At 39.6% G+C, this 12,761-nt stretch overlaps 1 protein-coding gene across 1 annotated transcript in view; it reads left to right on the top strand.

Annotated features, from left to right (window-relative positions):
- Positions 1–325: 325 nt before the first annotated feature.
- tafa5l (TAFA chemokine like family member 5, like) overlaps positions 326–12,761 on the top strand; it is a 44,240-nt gene continuing 31,804 nt past the window's right edge. Inside the window, exon 1 of the mRNA XM_056259773.1 lies at positions 326–1,096. Coding sequence (XP_056115748.1) covers positions 1,000–1,096 — 97 coding nt within the window. The 5' untranslated portion in view covers positions 326–999. The remainder of the gene's footprint in view (positions 1,097–12,761) is intronic.

Below are 12,761 nucleotides of genomic sequence, written 5' to 3'. Positions count from 1 at the left end.
ACGAATATTTAAATGAGTCCTTATGAAACTTAGCCTATCTTAGGTAATTGGTAAAGTACAAAACGTGAAATTATTTGTTAAAGGCAGAACTTAACCTTAGGCTACTCCCAAATCGTAGGCTATACAACAAGCATTTTAGGAAATTCCAGAAGGAGGCTATTTGGTTTGAAAAAAAGTTTTAGGACCACAAACTGAACAGTTTTATTGCATTTCTTATTGTCCAACACTTCTTCCTTAAAAGTACTCAATGAAACGTTAAGGAACCGGAATAGTTAAATTCCTTACGGTCCCCATCCCTTCTCGCCACATATGAGTGTGTGCGCGCGCGCGTGTGTTTGTGTGTGCGCGCGTGCTGGAGGAGGGAGAACTCAGCTCTAAATCCAGCCACGAATCACGGAGAATGTGCGCGAAATGCTTCTCTGCTGTTCTCTGTAACTCCACAGGGCAGATTCTGTATGATATGACTGCACGGACGGGTTTGGGAACGTCGGAGTGACATTGAAGAAGACGCTTTTCTGAAGACCCAAAAAACGAACCTCCCTCTCGAGCTCATCTACAGTCATCATCCGTATACATTCTGGACCTGTTACCACTGGACTGGTACCATTTCACCCTGTGTGGATACTTCTCCAGACCGCAGAGGATTCGCGCAGTTTCCAACGGACCATATTATGACTCATTTTACTTTGCTTGAATGAGTTCTCCATCAATTTTATTTGCTTTGATTTTCGACCGTAATACATATTATATTGTTACATTTTTTAATTGATCAAATAACAATTAAATAATGACTTTTTAATGCCCCTCCCTTCAAATTAAATATTTGAATGTGTTTAATGAGATGCGTAAAATGGAAACCACTGCGCGTAAATTCACATCGGATTAACTGTCTCTTCGCATCCCGGCCACATACCCGTGAAAATCTATGGAAGTAGCCGAGTTTGCTTTGAACTTGCTTTAGGCTGGGTCCGGGAGTGTTTTCTGCGGGTCGTAGTGAGGATGCAGTCGGGGATGCGGGCGCTCTGTGCCGGCGGAGGCGCGTCTCTCTGCTGCCTGCTCATGCTGTGGATGATCTACACCCACATCCTGAAAGAAGGTAAGTGTTGAGCATCCCTATACATGACTTTCACAATGGTAACGGGCCGGGGTAATTAAATAACCTCATATTTTTCTGTGCGTATATAGGCTCACCTCTGATTCTGTCCTTATAAAGTTGCTTAAAAAAACACAAGTCAGATTTCTCAGAGACAAGCTTCTGTGCTTTAACACCCAGGGGAAAAACATAGTGTGTAGGACAGAAACAACTCCTCTGAGAGACCCTGGAGAGCTTGTGACATTATTATGGAAATCTATAGCATAATATGGAGGTCATGCTTCACAACCCAGAGGAAAATTGTATTGCTTAGGGGTTGCTCGTTCATAGCTCAGGGGATTTATTGGAGATCTCATTTACTGTAACTTAGTCTCAGAGGTTTCTCCTAAAATTCATTTGAAGATATCAAATTTAAGACATGCAGATTGTATAGGTAAAAAAAAAAAAAAGTGGACCACAAATGTAAAGAATTTAATAAGGATTTTTTAAGATCTCTGACGGCAGACTTGAGAAATCAGAGTACAATTTGTGTCATTGAAGAGATCTCTGTGAGAAGCAGTTGAGACCTAGTTTGTGAATTTCCTTTCCTTTGAATGGCTATTAGGGCTGTATCGTGCATGTCAGAATATTTGTACCGTGAAGCTCATGGGTCATGAAGTTCTCGTCTTCTAATGCTGTGAATGATTTGTTCAGGGACCACTGCTTTTGTGTGCATGCATTTGCATCGATGCCTACTGTTATGCATCACACACGTTTTGTTGCTTGTGTGTGCATGTCTGTCTAGCGTTTCTCTGTGTGTTCTAGAGGTAATGAAGAGGACAGTCATGATTTGAGTCAGGGGTAAGAATGTGACTCATTTGATAAGCTAACTGGCCTAAAAAGGCACTGGGAGGCATGTCAAACATGGCACAGCGTTTGTGTGCTGATGTGGAAGTTTTGCAGATGGCTGTCAGTGAATGGTTTTTGTCAGGGGGGTTGAGTTAAGATAGGATATAATAAAAGATATTACAGACATTAACACTTCATCTCACGGTGGCGTCTTAGCACGGTAATACTGCAGATTTATGGGCACCCTGATGCTTAAATCCTCACGTTTAACTGAGACATTCAGAGCACTAAACGTTACTAGGTGGAAACTGGTGTCTTGTTTGAGGGATCAAACATTCCTTCTAGATCCTCTCAGTTTATGGCTGAGCATTATTTGGGCTTCGTGGCCTCTAGCTCAATCTAGGGAAGGTAAAATCCTTTGCTAAAATACATTATGTTCTTCGGACGAACCAAGAGGAAACTAGAAATAGCAGAGGGCCTGAAATTTTTGCATCACGTTCAGCTGCAGAGGCTGATAAATCAGTCAATGAATAATTTTACATTCGTGTTTTACAGGCAAGATGAGAGGATATTTCTGCCATGAAGTCTTTGTAATGTTTTTGTGATAGATAGACAGACAGACAGACATCTCTAAAATAATTTGGTCTTGGAAGGATTTGATGTGAAAAACAAGTACAAGACTATTGGATTATTTTCTTCCTGCAGTATTTTTTTATGTTGTTTTGGTCCCATTAACTTTTACTGTGGACAAAAATATTTACAAATTTGTGTTATGCCAAAGTTTATGCACTAGTATAAAAAGTGCTTTTTTTTTTTAGCACAGTCTGGTGGTGTGGCTATCTAGTGCCATTTTCATGTTTAATTTAGTTTACCTTCTACGGAGCCCTGCTCATGATATGCAGACAAAAATATATAAATATATCGTAGCCACAAATTAAGAATTCATTCTCTCGTTTAAATACATTGTGGCCACAAGTTAAGAGTTCGTTCCCACGACTTATTAATTTGTTCCCTCGTTTTAGTAAATCATGGCCACATTGAACTTATTTGTTCCCTCGGTTTGATTTAACATATCAAGGGAATGAATTAATACAATGTGGCCATGATTTACTAAAAAGAGAAACGAATTAATTCAAGGCCACTATATACAGTTTTTCCCCCCGCTCTGTAATACATTTATGCATTTGACGTACTTTTATGTGACTTACATTGCATTGAAGAATTTCTTAACATATTTCTTTATATCATTTTATATAGGCCTACTTTATATAAGTCGTACATGTTTAGAATGACATACGGGTGAGTAAGTAATGACAGAATTTTCATTTCTGGGTGAACTGTCCATTTAAGCGACATGATTTTGTTCAATAGCTGGATGAAATGACAACTTTTGATTGCTGTGATGCTATAGTGTGGTGGCCTTTCATTTCGAAAATGATATCCGTGACCCTACTGAAGTTCTCTGTGAGATATTGATCGATCAATGTGTGTGACCATCGACCTCTGTCGCGGTTTGGCTCCGAGTCATTTACAGATGAAAGCATGTGGCTTCGAATGAGGCCTTGACCCTTCAAGCACCATAGGCATGTGATGAAAAACCCTCATCGCTCTTGTCCTTTTAATGGCCTTTTAAAAGATCCAGCGTACAGATGCACATTATTATACTACTTTAATTGTGGTGAGATGTAAGTGATACAGAGATGTGTGTGTGTCTTTGTGAGCCAGCAGCGTGTGTGTTATAGTCGTGATTTAATTATGCCGTCCTCCCAGGCCAGAGCTGTCATCCAGAGCTGCTGTGATGACATCACCGATAATGTACAGAGCGTTTTCATCACTGATGCCCGGCGTAAAGAGAGGGACAGTGACGAGATGAGAGATTTACAAGATTAAAATCAATTGTCAGGAGTCCAATTAAAAATTCTCTCTTCTTCCAATCTGGAATTTCCCCGGTAAGCTCAGCGCAAAAGATTAGTCGTTTGTTAAATATTGTAGAAAGAAAGGTTTCATTGAGCACCTCCCGGCTCCCGCACCACTGAGCGTTCAAACTAATGCCTGTGCAGATTTGATTCAGCTGCTCTTTTTATATGAGATTCTGCATGTGCAGGCTGTTAGGACACAAGCTCATGTCACCGACTGACTTCTCCCTTTATCAATCAAGTGCTCCTAATGCTTCCCTGCACATCAGAGATACTGCTCGGTTTGGTTAAAGGTGATGTGGGACATTTTTCTGATGTTAAAGCACTTTCTCATTTCTGGCTTAATATGCAGAGACAACTGTACGCCGCTCTTAGGTTGATTTCAAGGAGTTCTAATAAACCTGGAGAGCTATCCAGCATTCCCATACATCTGAAAGGCCGTTGCTCTGCTTGTGTATGTTGGATGCTGCTGCCTTTGCTTCAGTTTTCTGAGCCAATCACCTGAGCCATATATGCCTCTGATCGTTTTATATTAGCCACATTGCAACAGACAGGGAAAACATAATTCATGCTGTTAAGAGCCCTGTGAGAAAAATAGGTCACTAGTGAAACATCTACAATAGTGAATGCCTGCTTTTCAGTGGGCGCCACAGGGCTATTAGATTTTAGAAATTTTGATTTAAATTTTGTTTCAATTTGTCTCTTTCATTTAGTTTACTCATTGTTAGTTTTTTCTATTCATACCAAAGTTTTTACATGGCACTAGACTGTTTAAATTTAATTAAAAATGTCCCATCTGTTAGTTTTTTTTTTATTTCAGTTGATGCAAATGTTTTAATTTCCTTTTTTTTAAGCATACAACCTTTTTGAAAACCTTTACAGACCCTATGAAATCAAAATCTGAATTGTGAATTTAATTGAATTGTGGCTTTTAGGTTCCTTAACTTTTAGGGCATATGCTAATGTTCTCCAAAATATTGACTTTTTTGTAGATTTAAACATTACAGTCTTTCTCTTCCAGGAGAACGGGCCACAAATCATTGATGAGTCATCTTGCACTAAACAGATTTTTGTCCGGTCAGATTGTCCCTCCCCAGTATTATTGAAAAATTGTTCATTATAGTGACAGCTAAACCCTATTGGCTAATTTTGCGATATGCTCCATCTCAACTTCGGTTAGCCTACACTTTATTTCAAAATGCCGTCGGCAACATTTTTTTGATCATATTCAGTGAAATCGACACTATAATCCGACAGAACAACATAAATAAAGTGGTTTTTAGAAAAAAAACCGAGCTTCTAACTCCACCTGGAGCGTGTTATTTGTTTTGCAAAAATCCACAGCACCCGGATCATCGGGTCCAATCAGCGCAGGGGGGTGTGAGATCTGACTGTCAATCACAGATCGGGCACACGCCACCCCTCGCGCACGTTACAATCACATGCACACGCCTGAAGTTCGCGGAAGTTCGCGCAGTATCGAAGAGTGACGGCGGAAAATCAAGTAAGCTCATTTAGAGTATAAATGACGTTAGCAATTGCAATCTATGGTAGATTAGCCAGGGCAGCATACCTCCAAATAATCCATGGTGTTGATGGATGCTGATGAGACGGGCACGTTCACTGAAAATCTGGTGCACACGCACTGACGAGCATGAACTCGTGGGAGGGTATTCGTTGATAGTGGGGGAGGGCCATGAGAGTTGTAAACATTCAAAATTTTGCATAAACATTCAAAAGTCCACTCAATCTGCCAGACTTGCCGACTGCAGCTTTAAGACATTCTAGTAACTGTAAGTAACTTTGCAACTACAAGTTAACAAACTCTCACTAATTTGCAACTACAAGTCAACTAACTCTCATTCGAGTTTTTGTAGACTATTAGTTTAGGGTTATGTTTAGTAGAATAAGTTGACATTGCTTGAAAAGTTACTTCTAGAATGTCTGTTAAGGAGCATCAAAATAAAGATATTAAGCAGACAGTCTACTAATACTCTAATGACTGCTAGTTGACACGATTTGCAAAGTTACTTATAGTTAGTAGAATGTCTAAAGTGGACTATTGAAATAAAGTGTTCCCTAAACTTCCTGTTTCAATAAAAATGTCAACACAGGGCAGAAAACCTAGCTCATCTGACAATGTCATGAGGTATTTTCTGGACGTGCACTCAAGGAGGGTAATCCATCTGTTGATTCTTGGCAGGTGAAATTTCATAACCACCTTTGAAAACCACCAGCAATGATTTAAAATGGCATGATTTGTAGTAGATGTTGTTCCCTGACTGTTATCCAAAAATCCCTTTACAGACGAGAATAATTCATATTAGTAAACTTGTCTATGGCTGAGAGACAGATGGAGGTTGTTTGACTTAGGAAATGGATTTACAGTACAAGAGAGTGATGTAATAAAAGGGCTACTGTGTGCTTTTTAAGACAGGCCCATTACCTGCAACACGTGCTTTGGTCTGTCAGGCCCTTTTGGGGGTTTCGGTAACAAAGAAATGTGTGGGTCTCTCCGAGTGGCTGTGAATTCTGCCCTGACAGCTCCCCCACAAAGCGCCACCATTCGTCATGGCACAGACAGGAAATCAAAGTGCGCTTGGCTGTGGGTGTGCACTCTGGGCCAGAGAACAGACAGATGGATGAGCTGTCACCAACATCAGCGCTGCCAGTTTATTTAACAATACATTTGGAAATGTCAGTGTTCCCTCTGCGGACTTTTCGCCATGCCACCGCCGACACCTTTCGGCTTCCAACGTTAAGCTTGGGTATCAGTGGGTGGAAAGGGATGTTTCTAATTATAATGCGGCAGAAGTTCTCAGCACATCCTGCACGAAAGAAAGAATCCAATAGCCTTGTATTTGTTTTTCTAGAGTTCTCAACAGTGTCTCATAAGTGATTTTTAAAATGAACTCATACATCACATCAAATCTTTCCAAGACCATATTTATTGAACAATGCTTTTCTCCATCCATCCATCCATCCATCCATCCATCCATCCATCCATACACCCACCCACCCATCCACCCACCCACCCATCCATCCATCCATCCATACAACCCACCCACCCACCCACCCACCCATCCATACAACCCACCCACCCACCCACCCATCCATACAACCCATCCACCCACCCACCCATCCATACAACCCATCCATCCATCCATCCATCCATCCATCCATCCATCCATCCATCCACCCACCCATCCATCCACCCACCCATCCATCCATCCACCCATCCATCCATCCATCCATCCATCCATCCACCCATCCACCCATCCATCAATCATCTGTCAATTGTTCTATCATCTATCTATCTTATTGACTAGTCTGTCTGTCTGTCTGTCTGTTTTATTTAATGGTGCACAACCCTGTAGGAGAAACGTCTGTAGGAGAGACAATTGATACCTAATAAAAGATAACTGAGCTGTGAACGAGCAACCACTGAGCAATAAACTTGTCTTCTGGGATTACTTGGCTGAACCATAAGGTTTGTATTTCTGGTTATTTTTGCACTCTCTCTAAATGCCATTTTCATAATGCTGTGTAGGTGGGCAGGACAGATATGTCATTTCCAGCAGGACAATTTGCAAAATGCGATTTCTTCCTCAACAAAGGGCACCAGCTCCCAGCATGCCAGATGTTAATGATGGTCCGTGTCATAAATTTAGTGGCGAGAAACAACTTGTGCCTCTGTAGGTAATGAAGCCGTAGAACTGAACGGATGTTTATGGAAAACTCAAAAGCTTTTGTGAGGCACAATCAATTGTGCACATTGTGGCACCCATTTTTTATCATTTTTCGCTCCTGGGTATTTATGAGTTTAATTTATGTCAAATGCCACCCTGCTCTAGTTCGCTGTTCTCTCTCTTTTAGCTGAGAGGAATTCTGGAGTGTCTAATATGAAGATGAATGATGTTCTGCAGTATTTTTCACTTTACTGCTGTGAAATGCTGTCTGAGTTTACTTTTGTCAGATGTTGTGTGAAGTGTGTGACCTTTGTTCCCTGGCTTGTTGCTAACTTGTTCAATTTTTGTTGTAGCCATCCTCATTCCACTCGAGTCTGACAGTAAATGACATAGATGTTTAAACAGGTTCTTAGAGGGTTAGTATGGGTTAATTAGCACTTCCGTTCACAATGGAGGAGGTTATGGCCGTCTCTATTGCTGAACACAACTGTTAACAGCAAAGACAAACTCTACAGACAGGCAATTTTGAAATTGCGGCTCAAGCTGCACTCCTTTCCGCTCGTACAGTACCAAAGGATTAGCTTGGCTGTCTGTGGACTGAAGGGATGTATTTGTGTGAATCTCACGATACCTGTCAAGAACATCATATTCCACCACAAAGAAAGAGAATAGTACATTTTACTTGCATTGCATTTCTCTCATGTCATTTGTGGCACACCAAAGAGGATGTTTAACACAGTGTCTGAACTGCTCTCTTCCTTGTGATGAAAGGGGATTGGGATCGGGATCTAAAAAGGATGGAAACAAGCACCATAAAACATAAAGTTTTCTGAGACGAAAAACAATACAATAGCTTTGTGTGAGGAATGGACTGAAATGTAAGTTATTTTCTGAATATCTTGCTTGTCGTGAAAAAAAAAGCAAACTTATAGGGATTTCAAAATACAATTTATTTCATTACACATTAGAGCAGACATTTTGCCCTAAATTCTTAACTTCTAACTACTCTAAATCTATTTACATTACTGTAGTGATAAAAACAAAATTATAAATTGGAATGTTTTTATACTTTATTGCACTGCCTCTATGCTGATTTTAATATAAAATATTGTATTATTGTATTTTGATACTATAGCACACGTGAAACTTACTGTTACAGTAATGAGAACACAAAAAGAATTACGAAAAACTTCAAAGTAAAATGTTCACATTATGTTCAGAATGTTCAGTTAATCTGATTATTATTATTATCATCATTCTTTTTACCATCCATTCACCTATTCTCCAAACCGCTCGTCCTATGTAGTGTTGCAGTATCGTTGTTATTTTGCATAACAGTACGGTAATGACAATTGATAAATAAATGTGCATGATTATCATTAAAATGTTGCAATGCAAAAAAAATCTTAATTAAAAAAATAATGAAATGTTTACTTTATACAAAATATATCAAATATTTTATCTTTTGAATTTGGTTTGAAATATAACATGTGAACATGTTCTTGACAAGATTCATGACATTTATTCACTCGCATCGTGTGTTAAACTTTTAACACTCCCACTGATTCAAGTGATCGAAACCCAGTGTGAGAGTTTGCGGTGAAATGTTTTGTCTAACCCTTATCTTTTGCTGCAAACTCTAGAAAGAAACGAATGTCATCTTCCTGTCAGCTGTCCTGTGGTGTTGTGTTTGGAGAGGAGGTGGTGTTTTGAACCGCACTAGCTTTGAGCTTCATGTTCCCTTGTAGTTGTACCTACATCTTCAGGCTGAAAGTGACACTGCAGACCTGAATCTACTTCCTCAGGGAGAGTATAGAGAAGTAGAGCTGAGTTTGGTGACCCGGTCTCTGCTCTGTGTCCAGGTGCATGTAGATCCTTATCGTTTGATTCGCTCTGTCAAGTCTGGACTAAACAGGCAAAAAAAATCTCCTGTCTGTCATATCAATTAACTTAACAACCTGTGATGGAATGGCTGTCAAGCGTTTGTTTGGCACATCAAACCCTCTGACTCTTTTGCTTTCTCTCTTTCTTTCCATCCTGTTTTCTGTGGCTTATCTCCATCCATACCCATTCATCCTCTGGCTGTTAAACATGGGCAGAACGCTGTTTTTTAGATGCCATGGATGTTCCTGGCCAGCTATTTTCGTGGATGTGTGTGTGACGTTATGTGGGCGTTTCTTCAAAGTTTCTTCAACGGGCACATTTATGTCCCAAGGGTTGGTTTTTGTTCAAATTAATTTAAAAAAATTAAATTAACTTTTTTCCCCAGTTTGTCATATGAAGGTCACTCTCTCTTGGAAAATGTTTCAAATGTCTTCATTTTCCAAAATTCTTATTATATGCTGATTGAGAGTAATTTTTACCTTTATATTTAAATGATAAAATTGTTTCATATAATTATTATTGATATAATTATTCATATATGAAACAGGACAGTCAAAAGACAGAGTCGAATAAACACTAACAGTTTTATATTTATTAAGAAAAAGATTTTTGTCTATTTTTACACAAATTAAAATGATTAATTCAAACTGTCAATTTTGCCTCTAATAATTTTTTTTAAAGTTAGTGTTTTTGGTTTTCAGACGTGAGTGTAGAGCATAATTGAAATAAAATATGAAACGTGATATGTGAACAAAATCAAGGTGAAAAAAAAATAGCTTTTATCAAATATTTTTATTGCACTTAATTTCCAATCAAGCTCTAATTTCGTCAAGTTCATGTTTATGGCTTTCAGAAATGACAAATACCAGATTCAGTCTGTAATGCATGTATATTTTCTGTTGGCAGACAAATCAAATTAACTAGTCCAAGTGTGTAAAGTACGAATTTATTTTCTAACAGAGCCAATAGCACCCGTACTTAAAGAAACACCTCGGTATGAAATGAAACAAAATGAAATGGGGCAAACAGAGAAGCATCAGAGAACTGAAGGAGGGGTTAATTCTCTTATCTAAATTCTGAGCTGTGGAGGATTAATGTGGGCCGTTATGGAAAGAGGTTGTGGCTCTCTTTTGGAGGAGGCTGATCAGAGCGAGAGAGCGAGCGAGACAGAGAGAGGTGACCTTCAGCATTCTCCATAGTCTTTACAATAATGATGTCTGCTGGGATTTCTCATCTCCACTCAACAAGATGCCCCCATCGCCTTCAAGGTTAAAACAATTTCAATAGACTTTGCATCTGACATGTTCGGCCTGAAATTGCATGTACGTTTTGCTCTTGATGTGTAATCTTTCGTGTTGTGTTTGTTGCAAGAGAAAACTTTTTGCCGAGAATGGGCTGAAAATTGGTTCCCAATGCAGTGTGTTTAATCACATGTCCTTTGGAAAATGTACAAATCTAGTTATATTAACAGCTCCCAGTGTTTTAAAAAATATCAAGCGTTTTCACTGTAGGAATGGGGTTGACTGTCTGTCCATTGCACATTGTGTTCAATTCCGCTGGATTCTTCCATGAAAGGCAGGTGTCAACTCGTGCTTGGCTGACCTTCACCTTGTTTTGAAACAGTAATTGTTCAGGGCGCTGGACTGTGAAACCAATTGGTCTTCCTGTAGAGAGTACAAGTTTTGCGTTCAGCATGTCTGTCTTAATCTGCTCAGTCTGCACCGACTGTTGACCAAGCAGTAGCGGCCATCAGCTCTACACTGCTGTCTTTGCATTTCAGTGGGTCAAGTGCAAATGCCACGGGAGGGTGGGTTTGCTGATTTTGTGCATGTTGGGGAGGGGAGGGTGTAAAATATGATGAAAAGCAATAAGCCGTTCTGCCCTGCAATCAGCAGCCGCTTAAAGCTAAAATCAAGGCTTACGCGTTGACGATCAGAGAATATGATGCATGAATAGAGGTTTCTGATTTCTTTTCGGGTTGTCTTTCGTCAAGCCGTGATTAAAGTTGTCCTGATGCAGTGTCGCTGCATTTTGGAGACAATAGTTAGCCATTTTGCTTCGGGGGTTTTTTTGGACGATGAGATCTGATTGGCTCTCCGTTCGGTCTGATCGGAGTGAATTATTGCGCCCTTGAGATGAGCTCCCTGTGAAAAGGAATCTTAAAGCCGGAGTCAGTGGTGATTCATCACTTTTCCCGAGTTCTATTACACATATAAAAATCCCCTTTCATCCCATCTCTGTTGGCTCTTCAGCGGTATCACATAAGATTAATTAATATTGTAAATCTGCTTTATTACCATTTTTAACAGCCGGATTCATAGAGATGTACCCGGCCACTTTTCCTTTTTGATCAAACACAAAGAAAGAGCAAAGACAGGAAGTTAAGGACTGAGGAAGACTTTTCTTTCTGACATGAATTATGACTATGATTATGAATGAGAAAGCTCATGCCTAGCCAGACTTTTTAAACTTTTCGTTCTTTTTCTGCGAAGCCTGCTGGTCATTGTGTATACCTTGAATAGAAGTTGTAAGCTTTGCCAGCACACTAAAAGTGTCAAAAATACTCAGCCAAGCATTTACGCTTGTCAGAGAAAGTGTCGAGGGGAAAGTGGTCTCTGAGGACATGAGAGAGAGAGATTTTGCTTTATAAAAGGCTTGAACAACAATGAACACCTTAAGAGAAGTAAAAAGCTACCATTTATAAAGATTGACATTTTAAAATGGTCTCCTCTTGTAAAGACATGATGAGAAACCAAAATGAGAAAATGAGTTTTACCTCTCTCTGATCCTATGCTACCCTATTCTGGTTTATTTCATATGTCTAGTAAATTGGTTGTCTTCTAGATCTAGTATTTGTGTAATGCCTGCTACAGACTATAAGATCATTACAAATCACACTGTACATTGATCTAATAAACTTGGGTACGACATGTATGTAGACTGAACGATGATGTGCTAGTGGTAAACAAATAGAGCATGATGAATTGCACTTTGGCAATTGTGGTTTTTATGTGTGCTGAAAAAAAAGAGGAAGGAGTGAAAGAGGAGAATATGAACATGGTCATGGCTAGGGAAAAGAGGCCAACTTGACATGTCAATTTTGTAAATGGAGCTTGAGGTTAAGTATTAGCGTCATTTCATTTTGCGTTTTCATTGGCTAGTCAGTAGACGTAGGTCGTAGCAGCCAACACACTGTGAGATGATGATCATGCTAAAAAAAAGAACAAGAAAGCACCATAAAAGGGGTCCGGTCAGTGGTCCACAGCTTTGTGTGATGCACACAGTCAAAATTAAAGTTGTTTCTCAGTGTTAAACTCTGAGACCGAGTCACTGAGTTGAACTAGAGAACCG

The sequence above is a fragment of the Rhinichthys klamathensis genome, unplaced genomic scaffold, assembly GCF_029890125.1.
Source record: "Rhinichthys klamathensis goyatoka isolate OS25496 unplaced genomic scaffold, OSU_Roscu_1.1 h1tg000169l_1, whole genome shotgun sequence".
NCBI lineage: Eukaryota > Metazoa > Chordata > Actinopteri > Cypriniformes > Leuciscidae > Rhinichthys > Rhinichthys klamathensis.
This window is presented reverse-complemented; position numbering and strand designations above follow the sequence as displayed.